We start from the raw sequence: 15581 nt of genomic DNA, 5'->3' as shown, positions 1-15581 counted from the left end.
AAATACATTAAGAACAGGTGTAATGCATTGCTGTAGTTTTATTACGTTTGGCCATGCGTACCATAAGTATGAGTTCGCTTTTCGACAAATGTTCCTCTTTTACCGCACGCTTCGTTCGCTAAAAATAATAAAAAGTACTTAGCAATAACAATTATTTTCATTTATAAAATAACGCTACCCTATGTATATCTGGTGTCCATCAATGTGTGTCAATTAATGGATTTCAACAGAACGTTCTCTACAATTAGAATTGGCGAGTAAAAACTTACAATTATCATTGATCGGACGGTGCTCGTTTTTTTTTTCTTTTTTTTTTCTTTTTTTCCTTCCAGTTCTCTCCAGAACCGAACAATCGATGATAATTTACAAATCAAATTATATATAGCAAGTTGCACGTTTGATACTTTTTTTTTTAAAAAACGGTAGCAGAATAAAAACAAATAATAATTCGACATGAAAGAAAAACGCTTTGAAATAATTAAATAGGAAAGAAATTAAAACATGTTCAAACAACAAGAAAAAAAAAATGAATAAAATTAACAAAATTGATTTTGATTAAAAATAATAACACATTGTTTATCGATTTAAAATTGATTAAAAGTAATAATCGAAGCCATTGGAACCGATTCGAAACGTTTCTGTCGTTGAGCGCTTTCAAAATCCTTTCTCACTTTTTGTTTTTTTATTTTTATTTATTTTTTTTTTTCATTTATTTATTTTTTATCTTCTTCTTCTCAAATTTGGCACCGTCAATTTTAACTCGTTTCCCCTTTTCCAGCAACAAGAGAATACATTCAATTTCAAAATCAATTGCAGACCAGTTATTCTGATAAAAGTTTATCACAATAATAAAGTTTTTTTTTCTAACGCGCGTCCTATAAGTTTGTGTGTACAAGTTGTTCCTCGATTGTAGATTCCAAAAATACAATCTTGTATCCTTCTCATATATCTGCACGAATTTCCAAAAAAAGTGCTAATGAATTGCACCTATCTCATTTCGTTCGATTTCTGTCGTATGAAAATTAATTACACGCATCGTGGAGATTTTTCTTTTAAAGCTATCAAGCGACTTTTCAGTGATCTGGGAAAATATTAGCTATTAGAATTCACAGAATATATTCATTTCATTTTTCTAATCATTCCGCGAGCGAGATCCAGTCGAAAAAAAAAAAAGAAATGAATCTTCGTAACAGATTGGAGAAATATATTAGAAATTATGGAGAAAAAAAATTAACATTTAATTGTAACAATGAGATAAATAACGATAATATTAGAAAATTAACAAAGGTGCAAAATCAATATTGTGCGACTTAGAGATTTTTCTTCAACGGATCCCGCTTTTTGCTTTCAATTTCTGTTAAGATCTCTCGATCAGGCAAAAAACTATTGCTAGAATTTCTCTTAAATTGTTATTCAACGGTTTATCTATGCTACAATGTATATACAGCATGGCAGTGATTACACACTCTATATTTCCTTGCCGTACAATACACGTGCTACAAAAAATTTTGCAACGTTATTAAAACTGCTTGATTCGAGCTTGCGAACGTATCGTATCGACTCCTTCGCAGGTCTTTTCCTTATCGAATTTTAATATTCCCGATTGATTCAAGATCGGTGTCGATCAAAACGTAAACGTATTTGTCAATCTATCTATAGATCATACTTGTCATGCCTTATCAAGATGTTAGAAAGAAAAATTTCTTCTGACAAATCACAAAATGCGCCTGTTACGTCTACGTATCTCCACCGTGTAAATTAATCGAATAACAGATTTTTTTTACCAAAAGCGAGCGCAAGTCTTGGAAAATCCGCCTAATTGAGTAGTTTATTCATTTGGACAATAAATTTGGTCGTGAATAGTTCTAGGCGAAATGGCGATGAAATTTTTCGATTTCCAAATAGATAGAGATAGAAGGATTCTTCAGACGAAATTCGAATGGCTCGTGAAAATAATTTCTGTAACTAAAATTAATTTTCCTAATGTTTCGTCTCATTCTGCGCGTAGAAAAATAAAGAAAACGAACGTCAATTTAATACGGAGACAATAATGAGCGCCTTGTGATTGCGAAAGGTATATGTAATTTTTTTTTTTTGTTTTTTTTTTTGTTTTTTTTTTTTGTTTTTTTTACGGTTAGTAATTACGCTCGATTACATTCCTCATACGACATTAGTATAATTATTAATTAATCTAGGACATATTCACTACTCAAATAGATACTTTATAATAATTACTCTTTATAGTCTATCAAAATATTCATCACAGTGCTACGGACACAAAATTGTGTTCTGTTTATACGTGTAAATAATGATTCTTTTTCTTCGAGCAGGAAAAGTCGCGTAAATCCAGCCACTCGTTGATTGCTACATTATTTCACACGAAAGATAGATTTTTCATTTTCTTCTTCCTTTCTCTCTTTCTCTCTCTCTCTCTCTCTTTTTCTTTCTCTTTCTCCATTTCTTTTCTTTCCTCTTCCTTGTATTGTTTTTTTTTTCTTTTTTTTTTTAATAAAATAAACGACGATACTAATCGCCCTTCAATTTTCTTCTTGAAAAATATCAACGAATCGATAAATGGCATCTATTTAAATTACACTTTAAACTTCTAGATTTTCTAGATCACATAGTTTCTCTGTTCATCTTTTGTACAATAGTTTGAGGATACGTTTGATGTCAACGAGAGACCCGATTCTTGATATTTTCTATGCTCGTATCACTTATTTTTTTTTTTCTTTCATTCTTTTTCTTTTTTTTCTTTTTTTCTTTATGGTGCTACACACACATGACAGTATCATCCCTTTTTAAAAAAATTCTTATTCGACTTTACATATGACTTATATTTACAACAATATATTGAGGAGATGGCCTTCCAAGGAGATCGTCCAACTTATTGATTAAATTGACGAACTCGAATAATTAGAAACTTTTATTCGTTTCCATTCGAAAAAAAAAAAAACGCGACTAGAACGAACATGTTCTGTCGCAATAAATATGAAAGACAAAAATTCAAAGCGGCAATCTTCGCCAAAAATTCAAATTGGAGCGCGTAAATTAATTTCAACGAAAAACGACACAACTTTAATTCAACTAAAAATTTCGATCCATTAATTATGAAATTAAAACCAAAGACGATCTTCATAAATAAACATTTAACACACGCTTTGTTTTTCGCGTTAAAAAAATAATATTATCAATAAATGGAAAAGAAAGAAAATAAATTTGTGCTTAACGATAAGCAAAATAATTCGTACTGAAATGGCAAATATTCGAAATTAGTCCCCTTAGTATGCCTTGCTCCTTGCTCCTATCTCTGAAATATTTTTTTCGCGAAAAAAACAATCTTTTCTTTCGAAACTTTCTTCAAGAATTGCTTAAATTGTGTTCTCCCTTTCTCGAAAATCATCTCAAAATATGATGATACTTCTTTCTTTCTTTCTTTTTTTTTTCTTTTTTTTTTTTTTCTTTTTTTTGCGAAGCATGATCTGACTATAAAATCTTTCTCTCGACTTAACCATCCTTTTTTTTACATCTTCTTTCCTCCTCTCGAGAAGACCATTTCCACAAAGGTTTTCTTTCCCTCCTTTTACAAAGATCCAGAATTCTTTTTGTAAGTAAATGCTACTCGTTTTTCTCTCAACTTTCATACTTTTCCATTTATAATATCGAATCCCAAAGGGAAGACCTGTCTCCGAATGTCTCAAAAAAAAAAAAAAAAAAAAAAAATTGATCTCTGTTAAACCTCTGCGCAAAGGGGACTAGGCGAGCGAAGTGATTGACAGCAACCCCATGGAAAGAGCCATGTGGCTCAGCACCTTGGCGAAAATTTCGGATTGGTAGGGCCATGGATATAGCTTCGTAATTCCTTTGGTGGTTCTGACCCGAAATCCGACGCTGTGTCCACATCGGACTTGCGACAAATAATCATACGAATGTCCGTGTGCAAGTAAATTCGGCCTGACTTACCGGACATAAATCTGAAACGAAACATTTAATTATAACATCATTACGCAGAATTTTTACTCTTATTTATTACGTACAAGTGTTAATTAAGTTTGCATATAGACAAATTTATATATAATTTTAGTTAATTTCAATTAAATCAGAGATTGTGGAAAAGAGAAATGAAAAAAAGGAAAGTAAAAATAAAAAGAAAGAAAATTAATAATCGTGGCTTCGAGATACCTGCATTCATATGATAAAAATGTGCATTTGTATGCACATCATATACGTTTACTTTGAGAGATTATTCAGAAGGAAGAAGCCTCGATTATACTTGCAACTACTGATCATGAAAGCATTAAAATTTTAATTAATGAACATATATATATATTATCTACAGATCATGGATAAAATCTTAAAATTTACAAAATGGATAAAATTTGATACGTTTGATAGAAACGCACCTAAGATGTACGAGGTAGCGTAGTGTTTTGTCCCGCAATGTTCTCTGACGTAAAAAAGTATGAGATCGTGGTGGCATATCAGAAAGATCGTACAGTACTACGAACATTTTAACGACTGTACCCAAAGGATTGAGAAGCGTTACTTGGATAGTACCGCTTCTCGGTACTTGATAGCCCTTTTTGCCCAAATTTATATGTGCCTGAAAAAAAAAGAAACAGGAATCACTCTCACGATTTAAAAATACATTTTGTTCGAAAATTAACGGGGGGAAAAAAAAAAGGAACGTATAGAATGTACATACGAGATAGGGCGTAGAAACTTTATCATTGTCACCAAGCGTATAGAAGAACACAGTGACTGGAAGCTTTCGATGTTTCGGACAGAAGGAACCACTGGCGCCCAATTCCGCCGTGAAACCGTGAACGGTCGACACTGGTTCGAGTCTACCGTTCAAAGCCGATTCCTCGAAGCTGCCTAGAAGGGCGTGACTCTGCGGTCTACTGCGGGAAGTCGAGCGTCTTTTCGGTGTTTCCTCCCCTTCGCCTGCATTCTCGGCCTCTCGATCAGCCTCTTCCAATGACACTGCGCCGGGACTCGGCGGGGTGTTCAATTCGAACAGAGCGCTGAAACGAAAAGCTCGGTTTCAAAGAGACTGAAAGAGGCATTTATGTTCCACATCCATGACGCGATATTATACCTTCTCTTCGAGGAGACAGAATTCAGACTGCTATCGTAATCGAAGCAGCAGCTGCCCCTTCTCAACGGAGCCGGACTGGACGTCAAGGGCAAGCCTGTTCTACTGTGAAAAACCATCGAAGCCGCGTTCTCCAAGGAACGGCGAAATCTCTCCTGCTCGATGGCAGTGGGTACAGCCTTGTCCGTTGTCTCGTCGTCATCCGTGACGATGTCTTTGCCGAGATTGCAGCTCCGAATTTTCTTCCCGACATTCGAAACGGAATCCTTCGAGCAAAGTTTCGATACAGTTTCGTCCTCCTCCTCCTCGTCGTCGTCGAGCTCCGTCACCCCATCATCCACGTTTGTACTATGCAGTCTATTTTCCCATTTGGACACCTCGACATCGTCGTAGTCGCCGCTGTCCTCTTTGTAATTTGTACTATAATAGATTCGTGAAGAATTTTGATGTGCGCCATTTGTACTAAGCTCCGAAGCATCAGCTCTTGCGTCGCGCTTTCCCGCCTCCCTCTCCCCGCCAAAGTTTGAGAAGTCTATCCTCCTCTTCGCTTTGCTGTCCCTCAAATTTTTTGGATCGTGCAGGCTTGGCTGGACATTGTTGTACGAGAACGAACGTTGACCCAAGTGTTGTGTCGCGTGTTCTTGCGAATTGTCGTCCGCCGTTGAAGCAACTTTTTTCTCTTGTTCCTTTTTGAAGAGTTGGCGGAACCGATTGAACCTCTTGTTGAGCGCCATAGGCAGGAACTTCTCGTCCTCCAACGCCACGGTTTTCTGCTCCTGGCCCCTGCTCTTCTCACAACCTACGTTATTATTTCGATTGCTTTCCGTTTCGTTGATGGCCGTTGGCAACACGGACCTCGATTTGGTCCCGTTCGGGATCTCCGTTGGATTCCCTCGGTCTTTGCTGGTACGTAAAATTGCTCCCAATAATATGTCCGCTTTGTTCGATACGTTCTGCAAACAGTCCATACCGTCGTTCGCCCGTTTCTCCGAATTATTATTGCATTTGATCGGCTGCAGATCCTCGCTCGAGTCGTCGCTCTCGAGTTTCTCGCGTTTCTGAGGATTATAAATATTCTTATTGCCATAAATCTCAACGAAATTGGTCTTCTCTAAAGCTTGTTGGTCGTTTTTCCTGCACAACTTGTGGTTACAACCCTCGCAGGCCTTCGTGCGGTTCACCATGTTGTTCGTCGAACACTCGATGCTCTCCAAATTCGCGTACTTCCCTACCACGGGCTTGTCCGATCCGTCCTCCACGGATTTCTCCAACTTCTCCCGCTTCTTGATCGCCCTGATACCCGTCCTCTTCCGCTCTGACGGCGTGCGAGCCCTCAAGACAGCCAGAACCTCGTCGAATTCCTGCTGACTCAACTCCAAGTTGCAGTTTTTGAATCTCACTTCGTTCCCGTGCTGTTGCTCTTGACTCTTTAAATTTGTCGCTTTCACCTTGTTCTCCACGAAGCCACTGGTCGGCGCCACTCCGAGAACTCGGCCAGGAACTTTGCTGAACCAATCCAAGAAACCTCCCTCCTCCTTCGACTTCTCCTTCTCCTCGGGGAACGACAGTTTCGATATCAATTGGCTCAAATCCTTCCCCGACCTTCCCCTATTGTTCCCCCCCTCCTCCAGAGCTTCCACCCCGGGATTCGCTTCGGAGCCGGACAATTTGTTCGACGATTTCACGCAGCTTTGATGCACCATGCAAGAGGAGTCTTGCTTGAGTCGGTTATTCGTCGAAGGACCGGGATTTGATTCGTGGAACGGACTAGGCTGCCTAAACGGATTGATCACGAGGCTCGAATCCTTGTTCACCGGCGGTTTGTTCATTCTCTCGGAATCGTTGAAATATGAGCTTTCCCTGCTCCCGCGCAAACTTTGAAAAGCACACTTGCCGCTCGCGTTGCTGTTGTTCCAAGACTCGACGAACGACCATGGCAACGAGGAGTTGAACGGTATCAAATTCTCCAATATTCCGTTCTTCTCCCCAGACTTGTCCGCCTCCTTGTGCTTCTTCTCCAAATTGCACTGTTTCTCCTTGCAATTCGATTTCAACTCGGAATCCTCGATCGTTCGCTTGTACCGCTTCTCCACGTTCCCCTCCCGCCCGTCGATGTTCAACTGCGTCTTGAAACACCGCTCCAGATTATCGGCGTTCAAATTCTTACGATTCCTGATGGCGTTCTCCTCCAACTTGCAGCTCTGGCTCTGCGCCACAGACTTCACGCTACGATTGTTCGCGATCTCGGACGGGCATTTCGGATAACTCGAACTCTGACCATCCTTCGTTTCTTGCGCCACAGTTTCCTGCACCGAGGGCAGAGCTATCGGTTGAATCGTTACGCAATTGCTCGTGTCCGTGGGACCACAGGGAAGGGACCTGCGACGTTTCCTCTCGCGGTTTTGTCTCGAAATCACTGGTGATGGTGGTGGAATGTCCTCCTCCTCGCACGGGCAATGATGCTTTCCAGGTTTGTTGCAAGGCGTCTGCAGTCTGTCGTCCACTAAAGCTGTTTCAAAAAAAAAAAAAAAAAAAAAACAAATAAATAAGTAAATTCGTCCACTTAATCGTTCGACCTTTTTAAACACTTTTCGAGTATCAACTTCATCGATTTATTAATTATGAATTATATATACATATATATATATGCACTTTGTCGTGTAATTAAGGAAAAGAAAGGTGAGGATTGATACTCGAAACACGGAAACATAGCATTCGATCAAGATTGCCCTGATTACCAGGCAAAACAAGGCCTTCAGGATTTTGCGGAGCGCTGGGAACCGGGATAGCCTTGGTGGGTGTCAAAGCCCTCGCGACACCCTCCTCGTCTTTCTCTTTGATCGGGTGCAACGGGCAGGTGAGAACCGGCACCTCCTCCATCCTCGGCAGTGCCCACACGGTGACCTAAAATTTACACGAGAAATCCTCTTCAGCTCCATTAAATGCAGTAGTGCGCGGTACTCGGAACGAGATTGGGTAGCCGGTGACTCATCTGCTGGTTAAAAGTAGGCATTCGTTAGTGTCCTCGAACTACCAGAATAGAACCAGAATATGGAGGGTACTCCGAGAACGTGGACGAGAGGACCACCATGCGAATTACATGGACAGTTCGAGGAACATTGACCTCGCCTTTATCTCAAGTGAAACGCATCGTTTCGAGCGTTCCCAGCGAGCTGTTGCTTGCCAGGAAATCCTTGGATCAATTAAGAGCATCTATCTTCGCGTGAAGAGCTTTCAGCTAATGTGAATACTTTTTCTTTTCTTTTCTTTTCTTTTTTTCAAAGAATTTGAACGACAAATACGATAGTTTTTTTTTTTTTTTTTTGAAACGAGGATATATAAATGGAAAAAGATTCCGTTAAATAATCCCAATAAACGACAATGTTCCTGCTTTTAAGGTAACCGGACGGAATTTGAAACGATAACTTAATTAATTTGATTTACTTTTATGGAATTTCCATCACTGTTGCCGGCCAAAGGGAACGTGTGCTCCACGGGGGTTTCGCGAAACTTTCTCAGATTGTCTTCGTTGTAGGGCACCATTCTCGTCACGATGTAACTGGGATCGGTACCGTTGCTCCTCGACCACCAAGCAGCGACTTGGCTGAAGTGAAGTCGCGAACGAACCGCCTGATATAATCCATAGAAGTTCATGGTCTCTGGACTCCTGAACACCATTCATTCATTCGTTAATAAAATAAAATTCGTGAATAAAATTTTTTATTCGCGAAGAAAGCACTTACAATCTTTCGAAAAAACAAATTTCTCTGTACTCACTTGCTAGGAACGACGCAAACACACCAATACTCCAGCAGCATCTCCGACGCTTGTTGCCATGGTGAAATTGATAAGGACGGCACGGTGCAGATCGGATTCTTGTTCGTGCATTTCGCCAAACCGCATGGACAGTTGCTGCACAACACTACCTCGATGCACAGGAACGAGCCGATTGCAACACGGTCCGCGATCTCTCGGACCAGCACAAGATATCGATCGCACTGCACATGGATCGCGTGGAGAGAAAGAAAGGGGGAGGGAGAAAAGAAAGAAAAAAAACGTGAAAAATTGCGCAAATTTAAATTACGCGTTAATTTCGATATAAATACAAAGGAATATTTTTGTAAAAATGATTGCAACAGCCGTTTCTGTTGTTACCAGGTAATTATCTTCCTCGCACACATGGTCGTTAGGCACCGTCTGCGTAGGAGCTGCACAATGTGGGCCCTCTTTGTAACCACGTGGAGGGCCCTGAATCCTCCCCTCGCACACTAGGACTCCAAGGGCTCGGAACATGCTAAGAATGCCACCCCGACCGCCAACCCCATTCGGGCTGGGAATGCCTCCTGTCACCGCGCCTAGGCAGTGCATACCTGCAAATGTAAATTATAAATTACGTTGTAGTAAAAATAAAATTTTTCCAAATTTCTTTATTTACGCGTTTTTGAACCTCTCTTGCGAAGAGAAAAGAAGAAAGAAAGAAAGAAAGAAAGAAGAATTCCATCGGACAAAGGAAGAAAGCAATAACAATAACAATAACAATAATAATAATAGTAATAATAATAATAATAATAGTAATAATAATAATTATAATAATTCGACTGAAATTAAAATAACAATTTCCCTGGGACGAAACTGGCACGAGCACGAACCTGTGCGCATTCTCCTTCTGTGGAAGCAATTTCCAACGCACTGCAACAGGATCGTCGACATTTTCGAGAGCTGCTCTCGGGGGAATGAAAACTGGAACGATTCGCGCACGACCTCCGCTATCGTTAATCTTAAGCTCACCACCACCACCACCACCACCACCGCCACGTATCATGCTTCGAACGCTTGTTCAGGTACTGTAACTTTTCTTTTTAGCGGCGTCTTTATCGGAGGAAACGAACTTTGCCGCTCTCTCCGTGCCGATTTTTCCAACGAAAATCCCCATGCCTAAACTCGTAACTTTTATTCGCATTTTTCCTTCTTTCGTGAATCACGGACAAAATTGTTTATTCACGGCTCTTTCGCCCCCGCTGATTCATCGCTCTGTCCGAATCCTCCTTCTACTTTATCAAAGTCCACAGAGAACAACAAAGGGAGAAGCTTTCGAACCTTTCTTTCGAACGAGATCCCATTGTTCCAAGTTTCTCTCTCTCTCGAGTAAATAAGAAAGATAATAATAATCGATAAGAAGAACAAGCAAGGAAGATAGTGAAAAGACTCATCCGAGGCTGGAAATCGGTCGTGTACACGAGATATCGGCCGTGCACGACGATCGTCGATAACCACCACGGTTTTTCTCTTCACCCGAACCAAGATTTCGTCCTCTCCCGGTCATTATGTAAAGGTGGATACGCAGGAGGGCGATGGGCATTATTTATAACTTTGCCCGCCGCCATATGCGGCGAAAGCGACCAACCGGATTGGCTTCCTCGCCGCTTTTCTCCAACCGTTTCAGCATTCGAGCGAGCCAACGCAGAAACGCGCTCCTGCCCGCTCCTTTCCTTCCACGGAAAACGCGAAAATTTTCTCGGGGAACGATTTCGAGAGACGAGGAAATCCAGACAAATATTCAAGATCCCTTACTATAATTTTCGAAAATTGCAGCAACGTGTTCCCCTTCTCCTTGCAAAATTTATATAAGATCCGAACGAGATTTTTCGAGGATCCTTTCCTCGAAGAATGAAGATAAACGAGAAAATTCGGCGGATTGAGAATTAAATCGAGATCGACAAACCTTCTACAATCTGTTAAAACTCTTCTGATAACACTTAATAACCAACGATCTTCCTCCTTTTCTCACGCGGATTGCTCGCGTACACTGCTACTTCCAGAAGAGAGAGAGAGGAAACGGTATATAAACCGCACTTCGGATATTTCGCGATCGGGATGACGCGGAAAGTTGCCGGGAGGCAGAAGAGCAGGCTCGACTCCGTGCGGCCACGATGAGGAATTTGAATAAAGAACAGCGCGGCCTTCCAACACTCGCCTCGACTCGTATGTGTCGAGGGTCTGTGCACGAGGGAGAGAGCTTGTGGGGCTCCACGAGGGTGATCGTACTCGGGTGTCATGCGCAAAAAGTTCGCAACCCTTGGCAAAGTCCTTTGAGAGAGGACGGCCCACAAGGATTAAGAGGCAACCTCTCCGCCAGATCCAGATACGATATCGCATATCGAGCAAACAACAAGTAAATCCGGATCGATCGAAGGAAGATCGATCGAAAGGACGAAGCTTGGAATAAAAAAGAAGAAAAAAGAAAATCTTCATCTCGATACCGGTATATCGTCTAAATCCACTTGCGATCAAAAAAAAGTTGCTTTATACCGCTTCTTAATCGCGTCGTCAGATAGTCTGGAGAGAACACAGAGTCGATAATCCGCTAGTTGGAATCCTGTTAGTAGTGTAGCCAGCCCGAGTTTTCTCGTATAATTAGTTTCGAGCAAATCCGGGGGAATAAGTTGGCCAGCAGAGAAACCGTGAATCTTGGAAAGCTCTTGACCGAGAGACGAAAGCAAGTTTCGATCGAAGAAGATTCCGAAACTCATGGATTGACGAAGAGAACGAAGAGAAGATTTTATATATTCTTCAAAAATGATATATCCAGTTCGAAGAACGAGAAGAGAGACCTTTTTTTTCGTCAATGATACAAACAATGAAAGATGATAAAGAGGAGCTGGCGGTATACTCGGGTACTTCGTAGAGGAGAGGGAGGTTCGAACAGCACAGTTCAGAGGGTCGCAATTTCTAGAGAGTCGAGAGGCCGAAAGTGAGGCAAAGTGAAATTTTCATCGCGCGATCAAAGGAGGCGGGAACGGTTTTGACTTTGGTCGAGGGTTCGCACGCCGTTCGAACCTCGAGGAAGACCTTCGCAAAAAGAGGGAGGCGGGCGGGGGAAGAAGGGCTTGCGGAATAAAAAAAGGCTGAGGTCGTCGAAGCTACGAGGCCGTGCACCGGGACGGCGACACGGGAGGCTGAGGGAAAGGGCGATGCGCTTCTGGTGCAGCACGGTGTGAATGCACCGTGCTGGTCCAGCTGAGAAAACATCGGCCTGTTGGCGCCACTATTATCCACCATGGAGTAAACAAGCTGCCGAGAATCGTTCCGGCAAAATTGCATATTTTCCAACTCTCGTCTCCTATTATGTAACAGGAATATTTCCCTGATCAAATGTTAAAATTCAAACTCTTCTCTTAATCGATTACCCTGCATTTCCAATAAATTCGATCTTTGGGAATTCTCCAAAGAATTCGACCGGTTGACGATGGAGGAAAAAAAAGAGAGAAAGAGAAAGTAAACGAGAGCGAAAATTGACAAGGATGGATTATTAAGGAAATAACTGGTGAATCTTTAATTCGTATGGAAGATTTTACGAGACTCTATTTCGAGCAAGAAACTTCGAGTAACTCCTTATTATATGTAACGAAACGACTATCAATTATCATTATTCGCATGCCGGATATTGCAGATGGAATTACTCATATAGCTTACATTAGTTCGAAGCGAAGATATCGGTGTCCTCGAGCACAGTGTGCACAGACGTGACGGAGGGAAGGATCGAACGACGTTGTTTCTAGATATTGATAATAAAAAAGGTACTGGGAACTTTTATGCACGACTTCTGCGTAAGATAAGAGGAAGGGGAGGGGAGAAGGTTTCGCCTCCATTGTTGGTTTATTGTATTACATTCCGATACGTCGCATTGTCGTACGACGGATTGACACTCATTTGTCCACGATTTACGATTCGATAAGGGCAAGGCTCTTTTTATAGAAACGGGGTCTTTCTAATGAACGCGCTTCTGCAAAATATATATATATATATATATATATATGTATATACGCATATCGAGCTTTATGCTCGATCGAATTTCCTCGACGAGAAGAAGAAGAAGAAGACGAGGCAGAGTATAATACGGGGGATAACGTGAAGTGCGCATTAACTTTTGCATGTATAGGACAACGAAGCGTGAAATTTAAAAAGGTTGAAACGCGTGTGTAAAACGCATTAACAGAATTACACGGCTTCCAGGGTTGCCTACCTTACTAATTCTATTAACTAAGACGATTTTTTTTTTTTATGCTAATTAAAAACAGACGTAAAATACTCTCTTCCTTTAAGGTATCTCTTTTCGCTTCCATAGAAACGATTTTATCCCGTATATGACCAGCAATAACCTCTTTGTCGTATCTATTCTCCATCAATTTTTCCCTCATTTATAAATCGATCAACGAGGATCGATCCTTTAGATACCAATTCTTAATTAATTAAAAACGAGATGATTAATAAAAAAAAAGAGATCCAATACTTTCTTCTTCTTCAAATCGGACAGAAATTAATCGTAGAAAATAAATCGTGTTTTGTTGCCAAAATAATTGATCACAATATTCGGCTAAAATCGAGAAAGCGAATAAAACTCGAAATTACAGATTTTTCGGCTACTATATGATGATAATCGAACGCGTGGAACAAGTAAAATTTGTTAACGCGTAATTCACCACGCGAGTTGAACTCGATCGTTGGATTAGAAAGCAGTTGGGTTTTTTTTTAAATAAACAAGGCCGTGAATCGGGAACGTATGAGTATCCACGATCGTTTCATTAACGGGAAAGCACGGTTTTCAGGGGCAATAAATGTCCCACGATTTAACAGGCGTTTCCAGTTTTTTTTAACCGGATACGTGGAAAGCGTGGAATTATCAGCTGGCAACGGATATAAAAAAAAAATGCAGAGGATCCGCTAGCTAGCTAGCTAGCTAGCCAGCTAGCTAGAGTTAGCTGTTGTTTTATTCCCGTTCCCCTCTCCGTGCGAACTGAAAGCAGCAAATGGCACAAAGGCGACCACGCGCTCGCGTTTCCCTTTCATTTTACACCGCGAACCGGAAGCTTTTCGCGAAATCTAACAGGCATGGAAAAGAATTTCTTTTCCTTTTTTTCCCCCCTCCCCCTTTTTTTTTTTCTTTTGCGAAATTACTCGGATAAGTAATTAGAATCGAGGAAAAGAAAACGAGCGGGAATTAATTTCAACCACTTGCACGCCGTTTCACGGCCTGTTTACTTTTTTCACAAGGCCTCCAACTCGTTCCTTCGTCTTTGTTGCGTATATCCTCCCTCTCTCTTTTATCGTCTCTCTTCTTGCGAAATTGCTATTTTTCTTTCTATCGATCCCGTGACGATGATGCGTCTTCATCATCCAAAAATCTTAAATAATAATAATATTATTCTCAAATAGAATCTGAATGGAATTCATCATTTCAATCACGTGAAAATGAATTGTCGGAGGTAAGGTATTTTTTTAAATCGATCAAAGAATAAAAAAAGGAAAAAAGTAAGCAAACGATTGCTCGCCATAATCCTGAATAGGCGAATCGTTCGGGAAACGGGGGCAAAGCGTTACGAAAATCGCTCCAAGAATCTCGCAACGCGGCTCTCTCCCTCTCTCCCTGTCAAACGGCAATACGTGCTTATCACCGGGCAGCGGCCGGATGCATTATTTGCACGTAAAGTGCAAATTTTCTTCTATAATCGTTCGTGTTTACACGCTCGATGAAGGGGATCATTGATCGGGAAGAGACCGTCTTCTGTTCCCATCACAGCCCATTACCAATTAGCTCGTTAAGATATAACCGCCAATCAATACGCCTCTAAACACGCACGTCCAATGCTATAAAACACTCTCCACTAAAATCTAAAAGCGTTTCTTCTTCACCTTCCGTGAAAGAAAGCGCCTCCTCTCCTCCTTTATTCTCCTCGTTGTGTTTGCTTTATTCGCTTCCTGGGGAATCCTATTACGGTGATTGCCTACGATTTCCTATTCTTCTTACTTCGAAAGGAAGGATAACGGATCCCAAATTTTAATCCCCTATTTTAGATTTTCCTTTCCTTCGCAATGTTTTACGGATTTTCCATTTAAGAGCATTAAGCTAGGAACAAGCTATGAACAGGATATCCTCTTTTATGCGAACGTTTTCTGGATACATTCCGAATATGTACATACAGATATGTACAATCAGTCGCAAAGGCTGAAAAGGGTAACGATTGCGAACTGTCTCGAGAAGCAATCCTATAAATCTTCCTACGTCGACAAGCTCCTCGAACCAAGAGATTCGAGGCAACTGGAAATTGCGATTTTTCTTATTTCCATAGGCGCATCCAGTCACCAGGAAGATGGGTGTCTGGCCGCCGTGAAAAAGAGAATAAATTGCGCCGAACATTCGAATATTCTTTCACTCTTTTTTCAACAACTTTATTCCTCTCGTATTGTTGAAATACACGAATTGGAATTATACTGCACAATGGAACAATGTCTCCGATTTCGTAGATTAAGATATGAATACTATTGATAGTTACTTTCGCTATAATGGAAATTGGTTTCGAGAGTGAAATATTCGAGGTCAATTGCCATTCTTCAACGTAGCTATTAACAGCTTAACGTTTGTTTCCGGCGTTGAGGAATCGAATACGATCCTGAAATTGCTTTTTCCACCGATAAACAAAAACTC

At 40.8% G+C, this 15581-nt stretch overlaps 1 protein-coding gene across 4 annotated transcripts in view; it reads right to left on the bottom strand.

Annotated features, from left to right (window-relative positions):
• Positions 1–20: 20 nt before the first annotated feature.
• LOC410423 overlaps positions 21–15581 on the bottom strand; it is a 32671-nt gene continuing 17110 nt past the window's right edge. Inside the window, exons 1-9 of one of the 4 annotated variants that reach the window (XM_026444754.1) lie at positions 9748–9891; positions 9254–9468; positions 8876–9096; positions 8543–8765; positions 7837–8002; positions 5102–7607; positions 4706–5027; positions 4404–4603; positions 21–3974 (exon numbers count right to left, since the gene is read on the bottom strand). In XM_026444754.1, coding sequence (XP_026300539.1) covers positions 3806–3974; positions 4404–4603; positions 4706–5027; positions 5102–7607; positions 7837–8002; positions 8543–8765; positions 8876–9096; positions 9254–9468; positions 9748–9808 — 4083 coding nt within the window. In that variant the 5' untranslated portion in view covers positions 9809–9891 and the 3' untranslated portion in view covers positions 21–3805. Of the gene's footprint in view, positions 3975–4403; positions 4604–4705; positions 5028–5101; positions 7608–7836; positions 8094–8542; positions 8766–8875; positions 9097–9253; positions 9469–9747; positions 9892–15581 lie in introns of those variants that run through there. The other 3 variants (XM_026444755.1, XM_026444756.1, XM_026444757.1) reach the window with 3 other exon arrangements.

Source organism: Apis mellifera, linkage group LG13 (assembly GCF_003254395.2).
Source record: "Apis mellifera strain DH4 linkage group LG13, Amel_HAv3.1, whole genome shotgun sequence".
NCBI classification, from domain to species: domain Eukaryota; kingdom Metazoa; phylum Arthropoda; class Insecta; order Hymenoptera; family Apidae; genus Apis; species Apis mellifera.
The sequence above is the reverse complement of the archived record's forward strand: the minus strand, read 5'-3'. Positions and strand labels throughout refer to the sequence as shown.